This window comes from Leptonychotes weddellii, chromosome 3 (assembly GCF_054177405.1).
Source record: "Leptonychotes weddellii isolate Sample4059 chromosome 3, ASM5417740v2, whole genome shotgun sequence".
NCBI lineage: Eukaryota > Metazoa > Chordata > Mammalia > Carnivora > Phocidae > Leptonychotes > Leptonychotes weddellii.
This window is the reverse complement of record NC_138371.1, coordinates 140,165,723-140,185,750: the sequence shown is the minus strand read 5'-3', so window position 1 is coordinate 140,185,750 and position 20,028 is coordinate 140,165,723. Positions and strand designations below refer to the sequence as shown.

Sequence of the window (20,028 nt, the reverse complement as noted above, 5' to 3'; positions counted from 1 at the left end):
TGCTGCTGTGTTTATTATAAATGTATTAGGATGATGGTTCATTTATTTTAAACTAGTCCAAAGAATAAAGTAGGTGACGATTGGAACAATGCACTAGCTTTAACTTTAGATTTTGTGAATGGCAAAATAATCATCACTGGTAAGATAAAAGAATTCCTTTAATTCACATTGTATCAGGTAATATTTTTTATTTTTAGATACTTAAGCAGCCCTTTTTATTAAATTTGTGTATTCTAATCCTACAAAATACTACTTATGAGTTGTTAGGCTATTTAAAAACAATATCAACCTATTGCTTGCAAGAAACCGGTTTTATATTTTATGTCTAAGGGATAGGTGTGTTTTACAGTGGGCTTTTAGGCACTGGACTTTTACTGTGAATATTCACCGGAGAAGTTTGAATAAAAAGGAGCTTACATTTTCATAGATGAGGGGAAATTGTAATGCCACATGAGTTGGGTAAAAAAAAAAAAAAAGGAATTATATACAACATCTAAGTTTGGTAGGCTTAGTGGGTTTGTTTTTGTTTTTACTTTTAACTTAAATATCTAAAAATAAGTTGTTCCTATTTTTAAAAAACGTACTAAAAAACAAAAGCTATCCCCTAAACATACCATCATAGTGCATAACTATGTGAAGAGCCTTAATGCTTCTACAGCCCAGTACAGAATATGGAACACGGAGGTGTAAAATAAATGCTCTTTATCCTCCGTGCAAGTTAGAACAAATTACTCAATCATGCATTAAGACCTTCTCAGACAACCTTTATAGGTCATTCAAAAGTATTTTTTTGTGTGTTCCAAGTGAACTGTTATTAATGCCTCAAACTTAGGTATCTGGCATTGTAGGTAGAGCCCCTTACACAAATTTTCGTGGTTTACTACTTTTAAAAGATCAATCAAAAACAGTGCTTTGGGGGCTAATATTTAGGGAACAAAGCTAATCCTTTCGGGAGTCATTCCATTTAGCTCTTGTAGGAAAATGAGAAACGTGTGAAGATATGCTACAGAACTTGTCAGAAAGGCACAGGGAAAGACAAGTATTACATGTAAAGTTGGAATCAGAAGTGCAAACGGAAAGGAAATGTTCTACACTTCGGGGAGCAGCTGGACGGGACTCCTTCCAGCCTCTCGCAAACAAAGTTTGCAGTTAGGTGGGCTGGAAGCGGGTTTTGCTACAGCCGCCGCGCAACCAGGCGAGCTCGGGTTCCCAGGTTTGTGGCCACGGGGGGAACCGAAGCGCAAGGACAGCTAAGATCGGCCGCCGTGGCCCGTGCTGTCCTCCGAGGTACTTCACACCGCACGCCACACTGGCCTAGGGCTGATCAAGGGACTTCCCAGAGGCTGCTACTGTCCCTCCCCACCCTCCTCCCCCCCTCCCGCGGCAGCTTCCCTCACCCTGCTTCTAGGAAGTGCTCAAATTTTAATTTTATTTCCGGTCTTGATTGAGATTCAAATATCCTGTCCCGACCTTTCGCTGTCCGCCCTCTCTGCCCTTCTTGCCAGTGTTCCTGCCAGCAAAAGCCTCTAGTTGCAGTACTGGGCATGTTGTCTGTTTTAACGCTCTCCGGAGAGCTGTGGGCCCGTGCTCCCTCCCGGGGGGTGACTGCGTATGGTGCCTCGCACCCTGGATTGACTCTTTCCCTTCTTTTCATTTTGGCCCCTCCATTTAGTACAGAGGAGTGCGAAATGTGAGCCCGGAGATGAGCCGTCTCGGCGTCCCCCGCGCGCCCACCGCTGTGCGGGAGGCTCCCCGGATCCTTGCCTGTGCTCCCCGCCAGCCTCCCTCGCCGCCCCGGGTCGTCCCACCACCGGTGCTCCGCCGTTCTCTGCCCCGCGCGGCACGGAACAACCCCCCAGGCCGGCTCGCGCGCCACGAGAGCTGCAGCCGCGCGGGCCTGGGTAGCGCCGGCGTTTCCCTCAGGGGCCGGACCCTGCTGGGCATGCTCAGTGAGCCTCCTGAAACCCGGCTCTCCCGGGGCCAGGATCAGTTCTCCGGGTTTTCGCGGCTGCCGAGGGGGCGCTGAGGAGGGGAAGCTGGGAGACAGTCAGTGCCTTGTTCCTCGCCCCCTCCCTCGCGCCCGGCTGCGGCCGCCCGCACCGCAAGATGCGGGCCAATCAGGGGCCGGGGGCGGGGCTCGGGCAGTCACGCCCTCCCTCTGGGCATATTGAGAGTTATATCAAGAAATTCAGTTCAGAGAGGAGAGGGAGAAGGAGAGAGGGGCAGAGGAGAAGGGAGAGAGGGAGAGCGTGCAAGACAGGAAGGAGCGCCTTAGAGTCTCTGAAGCACGAAAGAGATAACCGATTAGGAATTTTTCAGGCAGCTGTCATCCCGGAGAGCAGCCAGAGAATCACCATCACCCCAACTCTGACGTTTCCTACAAGAAGTTAGAGACTTAAGCAGTATTGACATCGGAGGGAAATGGTATGCTTGATGCTGTGGAAAATACCCCAGAGCTGAAGAAGTGCAACTGGATGTTGTGTGTGTGTTAAATACCAGAAGAGCCCAGACCCCGTGGGTAATAGAGACGAAATGTGGAGAGAATGACTAACGACAAATCTGTGAATTTGTTCTCTGGAGTTGCTAATTTGCCAGCCCGAAGCAACACATTTTACAAGGAGGAAACGTTTTGCTGCTTCTGATTTCTCCCCAAACTGGTGCTACCAGATGCATGGCTTTCTATGTGTTGGAACAAATCATTCCTAACTGCAGCATACCGGGAAAGGGGAAAGGTTGAGGCAACTAACGTAAGTGTAAAGTTTCGCATGCACAATTGTAAATTTTGTGTTTAGATATGTCCTCAGTGTGGACGAAGGATGTTTGTAATTGGGTAGCCGGTTGGGGCAGAGCTCACCTACTAGGCTGTATCTGCATCCCTACCTGCATCACTCTGCTGGAACTAATCGCGGGCATCAGCTACCGTGCAGCCTAATGCAGATAAGATTAGAGCCTGGGAACTGACCAGTTCTGCTCAAGTAGGTAGCTGCCTGGAGGCTTGCACCCATTTAAATTGCAGTTAGGGGAGCATCTAAGCAGAAGCCTTTTTACCTGCTGTTACTGGGTTGCAGTATTTATGTGTGGCAGATGTTACTAATATTATAACCAGGGATCAGGGTTAAGAAACTGCATTTTTTTCCCTCTCTTTTATGCACAGTAGAAAATACTGTGCTGTTACATGGAAATATTAGCTGCGTTTCACTTACATCTCAACACTCTCTTCCACATCTAGGATAAGGAATCCTGTTTTATACATTTTTAAAAGTTTTAGTGTGTTTCTTAATCCAAATGGGGAGAATTTGGCAATATGGAGAAATGAGAGCAAGGTCTGGGCAGGAAATTTGAAGTCTTGGTATTGTGCTTTTAGGCAATGAGGATATGTAGTGGCCGGTGACTATTGCTTTTGATGCTGCAGCAGCATGTCCGGATGCTTGTTTCCCAGAAAGATTGGATTAGAAGGCAGTTGAGGAACTGGGAGGAAAGAAAAAGATAGTCTTTTTAGACGAAAGAGATGACTCAGTGTAGCAGAGAAGAAAACATCACATTTGACATGTGACAAAGCAATTAGCAGGAACCATAGCCAAATACTTAGCGTTTTTCACTTGCACCTAAAAAAACTAAGGGAGGCGGGTTGGAAGCCAGGAGGCGGGTAAGACAGGGGGAGGGGAAGAAGAGAACACAAGAAGGCATGTTTTGAATTAAACAGTGTCCTGAAAAAACCAGTGTGGGTGAATACAGGTAAAAGTAGCAGCTGTCCTTAATTCAAAAGTAGATTAATTTCATTTTCTCTGGGCAAATGCAACAAACAGTGGATATTTAGTGTTTTCATCCACAGAGTTAACTTGCAAACAGTGGCAGAGCAAACTGCCATGTTTACTAATATGCAGGGGAAAATGTGTTGTGATATTTCATGACTGTGTGTTTTTGTTTACTGAAGAATAATATTGTCTATACGATTGTGTTGACAGTGGCTGTCTCCAAATAAGCGATGAGATGTAATGCATCCTCCAGTCCATGCACGCTTCCTCTTGCAATTCGTGCATCATTCCTCAGTGGAAACCTTTAAACCCTAAAATCCGGGAAAAGAAAATAAGTACATTATCATGGACCTGAGGGATTTTTACCTGTTGGCTGCTCTGATTGCCTGTTTAAGGCTGGATTCCGCAATAGCTCAAGAACTTATTTACACTATTAGAGAGGAATTGCCTGAAAATGTGCCCATAGGAAACATACCAAAGGATCTGAACATTTCTCACATCAATGCTGCCACGGGGACCAGTGCCAGCCTCGTCTACAGACTGGTTTCTAAAGCTGGGGATGCCCCTTTGGTGAAAGTATCCAGTAGCACTGGGGAAATTTTCACAACCTCCAATAGAATAGACAGAGAAAAACTCTGTGCTGGAGCCTCTTATGCTGAGGAGAATGAGTGTTTCTTTGAACTTGAAGTAGTGATCCTCCCCAATGATTTTTTCAGGCTGATCAAAATAAAAATAATTGTCAAGGATACCAACGATAATGCCCCCATGTTTCCATCTCCTGTCATCAATATTTCCATTCCAGAAAACACTTTGATCAACAGCCGCTTTCCAATTCCATCGGCAACAGATCCTGACACAGGCTTCAATGGTGTACAGCACTATGAATTGCTAAATGGGCAGAGTGTTTTTGGACTGGATATCGTGGAAACTCCGGAGGGAGAGAAGTGGCCACAATTGATTGTTCAGCAAAACTTGGACAGAGAACAGAAAGATACCTATGTGATGAAAATCAAAGTAGAGGATGGAGGCACTCCACAGAAATCCAGCACGGCCATACTGCAGGTCACAGTAAGTGATGTAAATGACAACAGGCCAGTGTTTAAAGAGGGTCAAGTGGAGGTGCACATTCCAGAGAATGCTCCTGTAGGCACCTCTGTAATTCAGCTCCATGCCACTGATGCAGATATAGGCAGTAATGCTGAAATCCGGTACATTTTTGGTGCCCAGGTCGCCCCTGCAACCAAAAGACTCTTTGCTTTAAATAATACTACTGGGCTGATTACAGTTCAGAGGTCCTTAGATCGAGAGGAGACAGCCATTCACAAAGTGACAGTGCTGGCTAGTGATGGCAGCTCCACCCCCGCTCGAGCAATGGTTACCATCAATGTCACTGATGTCAATGATAACCCTCCTAACATAGACCTCAGGTACATCATAAGTCCCATCAATGGCACAGTGTATTTATCTGAGAAAGACCCTGTCAATACAAAGATTGCCCTAATTACAGTTTCAGATAAGGACACAGATGTGAATGGCAAAGTGATCTGTTTTATTGAAAGAGAGGTCCCGTTTCATTTGAAGGCAGTGTACGACAACCAATATTTGTTAGAGACCTCCTCTTTGTTGGACTATGAGGGCACCAAAGAATTCAGCTTTAAAATTGTTGCCTCCGATTCCGGGAAGCCCAGTTTAAATCAGACTGCCCTGGTAAGGGTTAAGCTTGAGGACGAAAATGACAACCCACCAATTTTCAACCAGCCTGTAATTGAGCTGTCAGTTTCTGAAAACAACCGACGTGGGTTATACTTAACAACTATTAGTGCTACAGATGAAGACAGTGGGAAAAATGCGGACATTGTTTATCAGCTTGGGCCGAATGCCTCCTTCTTTGATCTGGACCGAAAGACAGGAGTTTTGACAGCCTCCAGAGTCTTTGACAGGGAAGAACAAGAACGATTCATTTTTACAGTAACTGCCAGGGACAATGGGACCCCTCCCCTCCAAAGCCAAGCGGCTGTGATAGTTACTGTTCTGGATGAGAATGACAATAGCCCCAAGTTTACTCATAATCATTTTCAATTTTTTGTGTCTGAGAATCTGCCAAAGTATAGTACGGTGGGGGTAATCACAGTGACAGATGCAGATGCTGGAGAGAATAAAGCTGTGACTCTTTCCATTCTAAATGACAGTGATAATTTTGTGTTGGATCCCTATTCTGGAGTCATAAAGTCAAATGTCTCATTTGATAGAGAGCAGCAGAGTTCCTACACTTTTGATGTCAAAGCCACTGACGGAGGACAACCACCCCGCTCCTCTACTGCAAAAGTCACCATCAATGTCATGGATGTCAATGACAATAGCCCAGTTGTCATTTCTCCACCTTCCAACACTTCTTTTAAGTTGGTGCCCCTCTCGGCCATTCCTGGCTCTGTGGTAGCGGAAGTTTTTGCGGTGGACATTGACACTGGGATGAACGCCGAACTGAAGTATACAATTGTGAGTGGGAACAACAAAGGCTTGTTTCGGATTGATCCAGTAACAGGTAACATCACTCTGGAAGAAAAGCCGGCACCCACTGATGTGGGCTTGCACCGTCTGGTGGTCAACATAAGTGACCTGGGGTACCCGAAGTCTCTGCACACGCTTGTGCTTGTTTTTCTCTATGTTAACGACACTGCTGGGAATGCCTCCTATATCTACGACTTGATTCGCAGGACTATGGAGACCCCACTGGACAGGAACATAGGGGACAGTAGCCAACCCTATCAAAACGAAGACTATCTCACCATCATGATTGCCATCGTTGCAGGTGCCATGGTGGTCATAGTCGTGATCTTCGTGACTGTCCTGGTGCGCTGTCGCCATGCATCCAGGTTCAAAGCAGCTCAGAGGAGCAAGCAAGGTGCTGAATGGATGTCCCCGAACCAGGAGAACAAACAAAACAAAAAAAAGAAAAGGAAGAAAAGAAAGTCTCCCAAGAGCTCTCTTTTGAACTTTGTTACAATTGAAGAGTCCAAACCCGATGATGCAGTTCACGAACCTATCAATGGGACCATAAGCCTGCCGGCTGAGCTGGAGGAGCAAAGTATAGGAAGATTTGACTGGGGCCCGGCCCCTCCAACAACCTTCAAGCCTAACAGCCCTGACCTGGCCAAGCACTACAAATCGGCTTCTCCACAGCCTGCTTTCCATCTTAAACCAGACACTCCAGTTTCCGTGAAAAAGCATCATGTGATTCAGGAACTCCCTTTGGACAATACCTTTGTCGGGGGTTGTGATACCCTTTCCAAACGCTCTTCCACTAGTTCAGATCACTTCAGTGCCTCAGAGTGCAGTTCCCAAGGAGGCTTCAAGACAAAGGGCCCCTTACACACCAGACAGGTAAACGAGCACTTTTACTGGTCTATGAGTACTGCATACAAGTGCCCAGTCAACCAGTATTAACGTGCCAGTGTGTCTATTGTTTTGGTCTAACTTTAGCTTAATGTGAAAGAGGGAAAAAAAAACTTGACCCCTTTTCTGTTCCTCTGGGGCTCAGTCAAGAATTTTTAGAACAGCTTTGAAATTTCTGAGTTCTGAGAATTATCTAACCTCCCAGTTTCCTTCAAATGGCAAAAGATGAAAAGAGGAAATAATTCCAAAAATGTCCCAAGGTAATGTTTGCTGAAGAAGAAAACCTGTCCTGATATGCCAAATTCTGCTCCTGGGGTTTCCAAATTGACTGCTTCAAGATTTTCACATTACCTTTTGATCTAAAAAGTCACCTTCAAATCCGAAGTTTTAAATGACGTTTGAAGGTCTGACCGTAATTATTTTGGAGCTGTGGTTGCTAAAGGGGTTAATTTTTTTTTAGTCTCTAAATGAGATAGTAGATTATTAAATGTACATCAGCTGTGAAGCACATGATTGTCGCTAGATTGCAACGAAGCCATATAGGAAGCCTTCTCTTTGATTTCAGATGATTTCACTGTAATATAGTAAATTGGGTATTGAATAGAAAGGTTGGCAAATTGTCTGTAATGGCCAAAGTACTCTTTCAAGAAAAAAAAAAAATAGAAGGAATGCTTTCTCCCTGATATAACCAATTTATACAGAAAAGAATGAATCCATTGTAAATATTCTCCCATCTTAGTAATGCATAAGTGATCTGTCATAACTCATTTTAAACTGTGAAATATGCCATATGAAGAGGGATTAAGAGGCTGAGAAACTCATATTTCAACCAAATCCAGAATTAGTTTTTCTTAGGTCTAATAATTCCTTGTTAATAAAGATTTAAATGCAGCGCTGTCTAATTTATTTCACCGGTGCTTGTCTATTGCCATGAAATTTGAGTGTCAGTAATAGCCCTGTAGATGGCACTAGGGTATCATGTCGCTTGTGCTGGCCAGGTGCCAAGCCCACAGTAGCAAGGAGAGGGGGGAGGGAAGGATCAAGCTGGTGCTACAGCCAAAGATACCTTTTATTTAATGACAGTTGCTCTGGAGCAGCCAGCATTTAAATTCATATGCTTGCTCTTTTGCGATTAGCTCTCACCACACAAACTTTCTAGGATTTCGCAATCCAAGTGCTATCCTTGTTGGTATTGTTGGTACTGAGTCCACCCATGGTGATGGCCCGTCTGAATTTGTTGAAGATAAAGAACATACAGATTTCAGAAAATCAAGGAAAGCAAAATACATTTGCAGGATAGTACTGACAGTTGTTGATTAGTGTTTGAAAACTCAAGAGTTTTTCCTTTGTTATTTGGGGGGTGGGGTGAGATGGAATGTTTTATTGAAACTCTATTTCCCTCTTATAATCTAGTGTTTATTGCTCTGGAGTGACTTTAAGGTTTGGTGGTTATAAGATATTTATAAAAATAATTTCGACAATGAATCACATAGATATTCCCAGAACAGTAGGCATAATGCCTATGATTATCCCACTATAATCTCCACTTTTTAAAAGTGGAAGATTAGATACCTAGAGCATTTTAAAAGTACACAGACTTAGAGCTTGAATGCACAGAAGGAAAGGAATTAAAATAAGTCCATATAGAATTTCTAGAGGAGAATATGAAGTTACTCGATAGAAGTTCAAGTTGGAAGGATGTATTTTTATGTTAACTTCCTCAGCTTCTTAAGAGAGGTTGGTGTTTTAAAATTTAGAAGATTTCCGAGCTTAGCAAAGGTTTATGAAAGTTGGTAAATAGTTAATCATGTAAAGTTATTTATGAAGCTAAATATGAAGTTGCTATTAATGAAAAGAAAGAAAATGGCTTCTTCTTAATTTACTTTTAATGTGAAGGTCACTCACAATATACTGAGACTTTATGATTTGCATAATAACTTGAAAAAAAGCTAACATGACTGAAAGTTTTCACATAAATTCTGAAATTTGTTTTCCAAAGGAAGAGACTGACGTTCTTCCGACATCCTCCTTCTTTCTCTTGATGTAAACGTGGTGTGTGTTAGCATTGACGTGCAGGCTCACTTCTTCTGACTTCTCCACAAGAGTTGAAACTATATGTAGTACAGTGACACAAATGTTAAGTGCATTTCAGCAAATTATGGAAAAGATACTTTGTTGAGGCTTAGTCATAAGAATATTTGTATGATGTAATCTTTAAAATAGGATGCTGACTAATTCTCTAACTGGAACTAAAGTGCATTTTCGACATTCCTTGAGACCATGTGTCACTGTGCAGTTCTCACTGTAGGTATTTTGATGTTCAGACGTAGCTATAATTCACTATTATGATAAAGAGCTATTGAAATGGCTTTGCTTATACCTTTTAGAAGTTTTCACGCTGAGAAAGAAAAATTGCAGTGTTGGAGAAAAGGAATATTGGAAGTAAGGAGAAGTGATGGTGATAGCGAGATGTACAATTTTAGTATAGAAGAGGCATATTTTCTATGAATGAAGAACACAAATTATATACTATCCTTTTAGTTTTCCTTTTTTAACTGAACCACATGAGTGTTATTTGAAGATGTTCTAGTTAAGCTAAAATAAAAATTCTTTTTTTAGCTCCTTCACTTCAACTAGTGGCTTTTATACAAAATGTGCTCCTGAAGCTCCATGATTTTGAAAAAGTAGGGTTTATTACAACAAAAGCTTTCAAAGGAATTAATAAACATATAATCTGTGAAGATTTTTAGGTGAGTGGGCACAGATTGCTGTTAACGGGAATACCTTTTCACTTCATGGTGCTAGGTGATGTGTGAGTAAAATTCAAGACTCCTGAGTAAAGGGTTTAAGTATCGTTAATTTGTATCATCTATACAAGGAAAACATAATGTCTGACTCTTACACCATGAGTTTGCTTATAGAGCACTGGTTCTTATTTTGTCTTCTATTCCCCTGCTGTTTTGCCTTATGTGACCCTGCAGAGAACATTGGAAACCACATTCCTCATCCACTCTATTTTGCTAAGCTCTCATTTTCCTCGAATATAACAAATCAGTCACTGGATTTTCCACGAATTATTTTGCATGAATTTTTGGAAGTATTCTTAGCATTCACAGATTGAGGGAAATGTCCCTTAAAAAAAAAAAAAAACGCAAGGTCATGTCTTGATATTTATTCACAAATAAGCAGAGTTCACTGTTCAGAGGATGACAACATCATCAATTCCAGTAGGGCTTTAAGTGATAAAGCTCATTGGTGTATTTTTCTAAAAGGAAAATATATTCTTAATGGATGTGATTTTTATAATGTGTGATATTAAGTTTCCAAATTTTAGGGTGTCTCAGAATCACCTGGAGGGTTTCTTAAAACATGGGTTGTTGGAGCTCTCTCCCAGAGGTTCTGATTCAGTGCCATTGGGTTGGCCCCCAATGGCACTGAAAATTTACATTGCTGACAAGATCCTAGGCCATGATGCTGCTAGTCCAGGAACCATACTTTGAGAACCACTGCCTCAGCATGTTGGAGTCAGAAACGTCAGCTCCTTTCCCTTTCAGATGATCATTTCCAGAGTACCTGCTTGTGCACAGCCCGGCTCTCCGCTCACTTACTGACAGCCGGTTTATTGTAGCTGGAGGGGCTTTACAGAAAGCTGTTTATTGCTATTTCCCAACCCGGTTGACAGCATTTGGGGAATTAATTTTCTTGGCCCCAGTGTGCTTTTTGTAGGGTATGAATGAAAATGTTTTTGTTTTTTTTTAAAGTGACCTATTTACATTTGACGACTTCTTGCAGTAATAAAACAATCTGTGAGAGATGTAGTAGAGTTTGGTTCTGGGTAAGCAGTCATGTTTAATTTTCTAAATGAAATGCTTGTTTTAGAGTTTAAACATCCTGACTTTAGCTGTTCACATTTGAGAGTACTGGCTCATATACACATCTGTGTATGTATTGAAGAAATCAGACAGTGAAAATGAGTATGCGTGCTATACTCAAGTGTATACATGTACTGTGTGAGGGGAGTTGCTTCTATTCCCAGTCATTTAGAGATACTATACTACATTTATGATTACTTTTCATTTTTGAGGAATCCCACTGCAACCACTAAAATGCTATGTCATGTAAAATGCGTGAAGCAGTCATAGAATTGCTGTTTAGGAGGGTGAAGAAAAAATGCAATTGAGAGTGAAAGGAGCAAATCTTAACTAATGTGGGGCTAGTAAAAAACTAAGATACTTTACTAAATTTTGCAGTATATTGTTGACAGTTGAACACGGGTGGCATGTGGAGAAAAACTGCTCCCCCAGATGCAAATTATATTTAAAGTGTTGTCAGTTGCGATTTTTATTTCTACTCCTGCCCTTCGGCTAAGTGCCCTATGATCATGAAGTCAGTTATGAGGCAAAGGATACCCAGACCCCTTGGACTGATTTAGGAATTTGAAGTGAGGATGGGCCATCTATTAAAACTGGCTAGCTTTCCTCTTGGATTTGTGAGACAAATGCTTGATTTTTTTTCAGCTTCATACAGCCAAGCTATAAAATTCAAGGTGCATTTTAGTATTCATTGCTAATAACCTTAAGGAGAGTAAAAATAAAAGTTGCCACTGTATTAAGCATAGACATGTCTTCTGATTACTGAATATGTGCTAACATAGAGAAAACAATTTCTGTAGTTAAAATATTATCTCCTAAATTTTACAATTATTTCTATATATAGAAACACTCTAAACTGATGTTCCTTCCCTTAGTTTCAAATGAGTCATCCTTATGGTGTCACAGAACCGGCTTTAGCATCATTAAAATTACCTTGCAAGTATTGCACTTGTGATAATGTGTTATATTCTTATGGTATATGCATAGTCTTATTAAATATTTCGAGCTATAATGCATCTTCTCATAATAGCACAAATTAAAATATATGTGAAATAGTAAAATAGAATTTGGATTCAATGAAAAACCTCAAACCTAAAATCACATTTCCTCAGAACTAATTGTGAATTAGTTTGACCCTTGAACTTTCGTTTTTCACGTTGACATACATGACATGTGTGTAAACCATGCCCAAAATATTAGAAATGGCCTCTTACTGAATTATTTTTCATATTACATTATCTTACATGACAGTACTGAGGTATGAAAGTGAGACCTGTAAATTATTTTCTCAGAAGCTCCGTTTCCACAGTTTTATTTTGTTATTCAGATTTTTTGATTTCCAGTTGTTTATTTGGTTGGGTGGGAATGCAGAAATCCCCCAAATGCTAAACACTGCAGTGGTTGTGTTAGTCTAGCAGTACCAGATTGAGTGTTTTTAGGATCAAGGGCCAGGTCAACTGTACTGATCTTTTTTAGTACTTTCTCAGGTTTACTCTGTCAGAGTTGAACTCTTAGCTTGTGTATTGTTACAGACTAAAACAAAACTGAGTTTGGTGGATTATTTACCACTTTCACTTAAAATCCCTGCAGTAAGCATTCTCTGCATTTAGGGTAGTCTCTTCTCTGAATTTAGGATGGTGTTTTCCTGATGGAGGTCCTTTATTCAAACTAGTCTCTTGCTAATATTAACGAATCAGTTAATATCTTATATAGTCAATGTAGTTGGAAACTAAGAATTATTTAACATGGATTTTTAAATTTTGGCTTTCTTGACAGCTTACTTTATGTTTAATATTTTTTTCAGAATTTTACATACCAGGGCCCTAAAATTTGCTAGCTTTTTGTTTGTTTGTTTGTTTGTTTTGTTTTTTGTTTTTTTTTAAAATACGACTCTCCAATCACAGGCCAGATGTTAGTGAGAATTTGGGACTGCAAGTCAGCAAGGGGCTTACCCTGAAGTTTTCAGTATCTGGAGGCATAGGAGTTCAATAACTCATGTTGCTAAGGTGATACATCCTTTATAATAGTTAGGACCCCCCAAATCTGCATCAGATCATGGAAGAAAATCCAAATCTGGAAAGATCTCACATGGAAAGACTCTGCTGTTTAAGATTTCGTCAGTTACTTCAGATAGCTCTTCAATCTGTCAAACATTTCATTTGGAAAGGAACACATGCTTTTTACCTTTGTTTGATACAAACCTATTGGGCTGTCAGTCATCAGAAACATAGAACAAGAAAGACATATTACTATGATTGACATTTTGGTTTTGATTTATATTCTTTTTTTTCCCTAAGCCAAGATTGAGTAAAATGGAAATCCCTAAGTAAAACAACGACCCTTCCTTAACGGTAAAGAGTGATGGCAGGAACAAGCTGGGAAAACAACCCATATTTAATCTCTCCCTCACAGTTTTGTCCTCTAGGCAGTTTGTATCCATCCTATAGACAGGAACGGTAGCAGAATTAGTAGAACGTTCCGAGCCATAATATGACTTCAAGGCATTCAGAACTTGAAGTCATTCATTAGGGATGTGTTTTTACATCCTTATCCATTATTTAAATGGCATGTGAAAATATTTCCCCTGATCTTTAACAGTCTGACTGATTACAGTACCATCAACACATATCACATTTAAAATGATGGACTTGGGACCACTTGTACAGTTGGGGGTGGTGGAGTTTTTAAGCACCATCTCTGAGGCATGTTTGATTAATTCTTCCTAGTCATTTTATGCTCACTATTCTGGAATTCCTTGAGAAAACAAGTGAAATTAACTTACCGTTTCTTAAAAGGAGCCTACGACAGCCTCACCACTCATTACTTTATACAGATTTTTAAACTATATGGGCTGCAGGGAGATGGAAATTTGGTCAGTTTCACCATGTTTGTATAATATCTTATATTTTAACATTCTTCCATTGCTTGTCTTTCTATCTGACCATCTCTGCCTTTTAGTATTACGCTGCTTGTGAATATCCAGTCTCTGGCCTTTTTCAGTCTGTTAGCAGTTGATTAAGAAATACTCTAATCCCTTCCAGGGTATTGAGAAACTAATGGATTGCAGAGTATTTGGGTCTTTAAGCTTCAATTGTAAATGGTATGAAGAATTGTCATTGAGCTGATATTTGCATATATCTCTCCCAGTGTTAGTTACTTTGCCTCCTTTTTGTCCTCCTAATCTTCAGCTTTCATTCTAAGAATATTTATTTTGGTTGGAAATAAGCATGCCAGTGATAGAAATTTGGGATTCACCTCCAAATGAATGCCATCACAGACAAGGAAGTTCTGGCACATTTTGCATAGATCTGTATGAACACAGTGAACCCTTCATAAGCTCTTAGATTGCAGGAAATCAGTGCTGAAAATTAAGTGGGGTTTTAAAGATTTGCAAAGTAGAGAGCTTTGTATAATGCTGGTATTGCAGGTGCCTATTAAATATGAAGTAAAGGCTTTGTAATACAACTAGCTAACACATTTCCCTCCACATTAGAGTGATTTATTGCCTAGAGAATTAGTCTTGCCTATTTTTTTTTCCAAATGTAGAAACATTGGAAGTGTCTGAAAGAATAAAAATCCCAAACGCATGTCTTAGAATAGGCAGATTTGCTTTTTGATGAATCTAAGTGGCTCCAAGTGGACAGTGCTGGCCTGCTCACACTTACCTTCGGGACCCCCAATGCCCGTGACCTGGCTTGCAACTCTGCCTGAGAAGAAGCTTGCAATTGTGTGTGTAGATTCTCCTCTAAACGTAAATCAGATTAAAACCCTCGGTGCAACTATAGCATTGCCATAATGAAGAGGGCTGGCTACTGAGCGAGTGCTTTGATCCTCCTAGGAACTGATCCTAAAACATTTCTCAAGCTGTATTTTTGGCATTCATCTTTGCCCCATTTGTAAATAGTGTGTACTTGTAGCACAGCATCTCATTCCAGACATACGTGCATTTCAGTATATTTACCTTCGTGACAGTGTTCAGTACAATGCCTTGCAGTTCTTTAATACTTAATGTCTTTGCCCCTGTTACGTATAAATCGGGGCAAATAGCCATGCATATTTTTAAAAGATTTTACAAATCCTATACTCTTGCCTACTAGGAAGAGCATATAACCCATGTGCAGTCCACAGTAGGTACACTGGACTTGCTGAATCATCATAGATGATTGATTTTTAAAACAAAACAGTTTTTGTGCAAGACAATAGCAACCGCAATTCAGCGAATGAGGTTTTTTTTTCCTCATTAAACAAACCTCAATATGGAGAAGGATGGAAACACAGAAGGATATATAAAATGAAACCGTATCTTTTATAGGAAGAAAATGTCTTCTGCTGACAGTAGTTCCATAGTAGATCTTTTCTTCGGGGAAAAAAAAAAAATTACTGGTGCTTTTCTGGATTCGGAGGATGCAACCAATCTGTGCCTCTGTGTGATAGCGGCTGCATGCTGAGGACTTTCAGATACACGGCTACATAGGATTCTGCAGGAAACTTTTTGTAGAAGGGGCAAGTGACAAATGGAGACAAAATGGAGTGAGTTCTGAGTTGTGAGTTGATGCCCTCCTGTGTCATATATTCATGTCATTGAACCAATTTTCACATTGGAAGCCTAGAAGCACAATAGCCTTCCTTCTGTTTGTCAGCTGTGAACTCACCTGCACTGGCGACTTTTCTCTGCTCCGTTTCTTGTCATTCACCAGGTGGATTATATTCATTTATGTTCCTTGATATACATCTGTTTTCTTAAGTTTCTAGATAGATTTTAAAATGACGCAGAATTATTTCTACATGTCTATTCTGCACGTCTGTATATTTTGCTCAAGAACATCCATAAAGTATCAACACACCCACAACGTGTCCTTTCTTCCTAGAAATAGAAAATCTCTCCAGTTTTCCTTTGCGATTTTTTAAATCGAGTTTTTCTTACTGATAAACACCTTCAAGGTGAAGAAATAATGTTAAATTTAACTGTATGGATTAATGTTTCAATGCATTCCCAATCTTCAAATTTCCAACATAAAAAAGATGTTAGAATCTTTATAAAAATAAATTCTCTTTTTGCTGCAGAATTGAGATGAGTATCAAAATTACATTAAGTTGTAGTAAAAACAGACACAGTCCTTAGGATATTTTAGTTTGACATGAGCTTATTCTTGGTCTTGACAGCAACATCTTCTGCCAAGCAGTGACGGAAAAATATGTTGAATTCATTGATTGATTTTTAAACATGGTAATAATTAAGCAAAATCATTTTGACACCTCAAATCTCTGTTTTAGACAATTAAATTCTGCTTTCGCTAAGGTTATTGACTTCTGGATGATACTGGAAGCAACACTCCTCAGGGTTTAAACTATTCCTGTAGGACCATCTGTTATTGGCAAGGCTGTGCATCCTCTCAAGCCAATGCAGTATCAACCCCAGGCATATATTCAGGATTGTTCAAAACACAGCCCTGGTTCCTCATGATCCCTCGGTCTCAAGTGGTAACTCAGTTAAGTCAAATACTGGTATGTCGTAATTGAAGGCTTAATAATGAAGGGGACTGTAAGAAAGTTCCTTAAAGTAAGAGGCTGTATCTTACTTACCTTTGTATTTCCAAGACCAAATCTACAACAATGCCTAAGAGTGAACTTAGTAGGCATTTAGCAAATGTTGACCTAAGTGGAGAGATAAGCTGATATTGGAATCAGACTTTATGTATGTATAAAAGTTCCATTGATTGAATCCCCATAACCATATAAATAAGACATTCCATTCTTACTCAGCTAATGTAGAAACTGGGATTCAGAAAATATGTTTTGTTTTTTTTTTCAAGTCACATGGCTAAAGTCAATGGCTTTTATTTCCAATCTAGAACCCTACCTTTACACTGCTATTTCTTCCTTACGTGTGGCCTACTTTTACTTGTAAAACACTATTTTTAGGCTAGATATAAGTTTGAAACATTTTCCTCATTAGGGGCATATTTTCATTGGAAAGGATTGCAACACATTTATATATTTAAAAATATATATATATATATTATGAGGCAACTCAGTGCACCCAAAATTGTTCTTCACAAGTTACCTCCCAGTAAACTAACTTTAGATTGCATTCAAATGTGGTAAGCCTATGACGCACAAAAGCTCATCTGTATCCATTGTTGCTGTGACAGAGGCCAAAGTGAATATAGTATATATGGAGAGAGTGAATGGTTGGTTTCAGCTGCTGTCCATATTTTCTTCTATAACATCTGCGGACTGATGACAAAAGCTCCAATTTAAAGAATTTTTTGTGGCTGAGGGGTTGCCATGCTGTCCAATCTAAGAAATTATGGTCTCCTTGGCACCCCTCCATTCATATTTCTGGAGGTCTAATTTAACCTACAGTCCTATAGATGAGCTAGAATAGGCCGTCTTAGACTCTGCATTTTACCATTTTGATTTTTTAACAGTGAAGTATAGTTAACACCTTTAAATCATTTATCAGTGTCTTGACTCAGTGGTTTCTGCATGTAGATCAGAGAGAAGCAGAAAATTAGAAAACTGCCAAACTGCTGATTCTGATGGACATAAATACTCTCCTGTCACATAATCAGATATCTCATTTCTTCCACACCACTATGTCTGCCCATCATAATACCTTTATATATACCTTTATATATACCTTTATATATATATGCTTATATATATATATATGGATATAATGGGGAAAGAAAGGATGAACTGAACAGGATCAGATTTTTTTTTTTTTAAGATTTTATTTAGTATCCATTATGGAAAATGTAACATGGTTTAGAGAGAGAGAGAGCACATGAGCGGGGGGAGGCGCAGAGGGGGAAAGAATCTGAAACAGACTCCGCACTGAGTGGGGAGCCCAACATGGGGCTAGATCCCCCACTGTGAGATCATGACCTGAGCCAAAACCAAGAGTTAGAAGCTTAACCAACAGAGCCACCCAGGCATCCCAGATTCCTTTTCTTCTAAGCCTCATCAAAAAATTTTATTTAAATCTTTAAATACTTAGATTATTGAATGATTACCTCTAAACATAATGATCAATAGATTTACTTTGTTACCTGCTTGATAAGGACAGGTGTTTTAGAGGTAAAAAAAGAAAGTTTTTACATTAAAATTCCCTTAATAGACTTTTGCGTCAACCAGACATCACCCTAGAATCACGTATGAATTCTATAAAAAGAAGCAAAATAATAATTGAATAGTGACTAGAGCAGTGTCTAGCTACTATATTAATTTTAGAAAGATAAATTTGGTGTCTAAAAGAACTCATAGGATAGTTTTTCAAGACTCAAATGGGCCTTTGAGACTATTTGGCCTATTTAATTCTTTTTCCAGGTGACAAAAACTGAGACCCATGAAGAAATTTGATATTTGGAGTAGGAAAAATAACACCATGAACTGCTACTAAAACTCTGACATTGGGCACGCCATTTAAATGTACCAGTCCTAGCTTTTCTTGTGTGTAAAATGAATGTAATCATGCCTAATCCATAAGGTTATCATGAGATGAAGACATGGACCTCTGTAAATGTCTGGCCCGTGGTAGGCAGACACTCAAACAAAACAAAACAAACTGACCCAAAACAAAACCTACCTGCTGTTCTCTTTTTTCTGTCCAGGGACGCCAGCTTGCAACTGACAGAGGTGCCGATTTCACTTAATGCACGTTCTCTTAGTTTTGTTCTTGGTGGTTTTTCAGAATCTGAGTTTTATATCTTCTTAATAAGCAAGTTATCTCTGTTAATCTGCCTTTGGCTTAAAACTTTTTTTGGGGGGGTCATTTAGGATTTCTGAAAAGTTGACCTTGTAACAGCATCAGAATAGTGCCAACAGGATCTTATGTTTTCTTTTGATCTTAGTCCCTGTTGTTTCACATTTATATAATTGCTTCTTCTTTCATTTTGAGTATTTCACCATTTTCATTCGCATGTTGTATTTAAAATTATTCTGCTTTTAGCATTTGTTGTTAATTTACTTCCTTGTTGATTACCCATAGGAACTCCACCCGTCTGGGGATTTTCACCTTATACATCACTCCTATTACAAAACAACATATAAGAGAATGAATCTGTTTCACAGTCAGTACTTAACACAGCTGGAGCCATTTGAAACCTGCTGGTTTTTGCTTCCAATTATTCCATAGACTAGAAAGCATCTCTGTTGAAGTAATGACATCCATGGTGTAATCAAACTAGTTAAAATGCCTCGGAGTATATGGATCATATTTCTGGGATTCATCATATGTAAGCCAGAAACATAATAACCAATAGGTATTTTTTCTAACTTTCTTATTTTTAAGTAATATATTTTCATTTATAAGTAAGTTTTTAATATCTGAATATGCAAGTTTATAATGCTTGAATATGTGGGTGACATGATAACATAAACGGGATCCAACAAATAAAAATATAACACAATACGATAGTATCTGAAAAATACCCTTTCTTAATATCCTGGGGCCAAAATCACTGCCTTATGTTAGACTAGCTGAAATCATCAAGATAAAGTTATTGATTTGGATTTGGAGCAGAATGTAGTGGGGATTTGTTACTAATTCAATTAACTTTATCAACTAAGTTAGTAGATTTGGCCAATTTTTAGTTGGCTTCATTGTGACTTGGATTGTAGAAATTAAATTTTTAGCTTCTTACTGACCTTTACTACCTTCTCGGTGTGATAAAATTGCTTTTGTATTGGCCTTTTGGTTTAGTTCTAATTTTATATATAGACAGTGGCTAAGTAAGAGAAAAGGACTTTAGAACAAAAACAATATGAAAACTTATACCTTGTGCTTGGAAAATTTGAATCAAACAGATAAAACATGGCACATTGGTGTGATTTCCTTTTAGACTACTGCTTGTTTTATGCGATGATGTACTGTCTTACAACAGTGGGAGAGTGAGCAGAGAAGGGACAGACGTAGTATGGATATTACCTTGAGTTATCAGACTTCATGGAGTTGTAAGGATTCTAGCATGGCATATAGTAGATGTTTAATTTTTTTTTTTTTT

The 20,028-nt window shown here is 39.4% G+C and overlaps 1 protein-coding gene across 3 annotated transcripts in view; it reads left to right on the top strand.

Annotated features, from left to right (window-relative positions):
- The first annotated feature begins 2,176 nt into the window (after window positions 1–2,176).
- PCDH9 (protocadherin 9) overlaps window positions 2,177–20,028 on the top strand; it is an 859,360-nt gene continuing 841,508 nt past the window's right edge. The window contains exons 1-2 of one of the 3 annotated variants that reach the window (XM_006727402.3): window positions 2,177–2,747; window positions 3,966–7,136. In XM_006727402.3, the coding sequence (XP_006727465.1) occupies window positions 4,101–7,136 (3,036 nt within the window). In that variant the 5' untranslated portion in view covers window positions 2,177–2,747; window positions 3,966–4,100. The remainder of the gene's footprint in view (window positions 2,748–3,965; window positions 7,137–20,028) is intronic. The other 2 variants (XM_006727403.3, XM_006727404.3) reach the window with 2 other exon arrangements.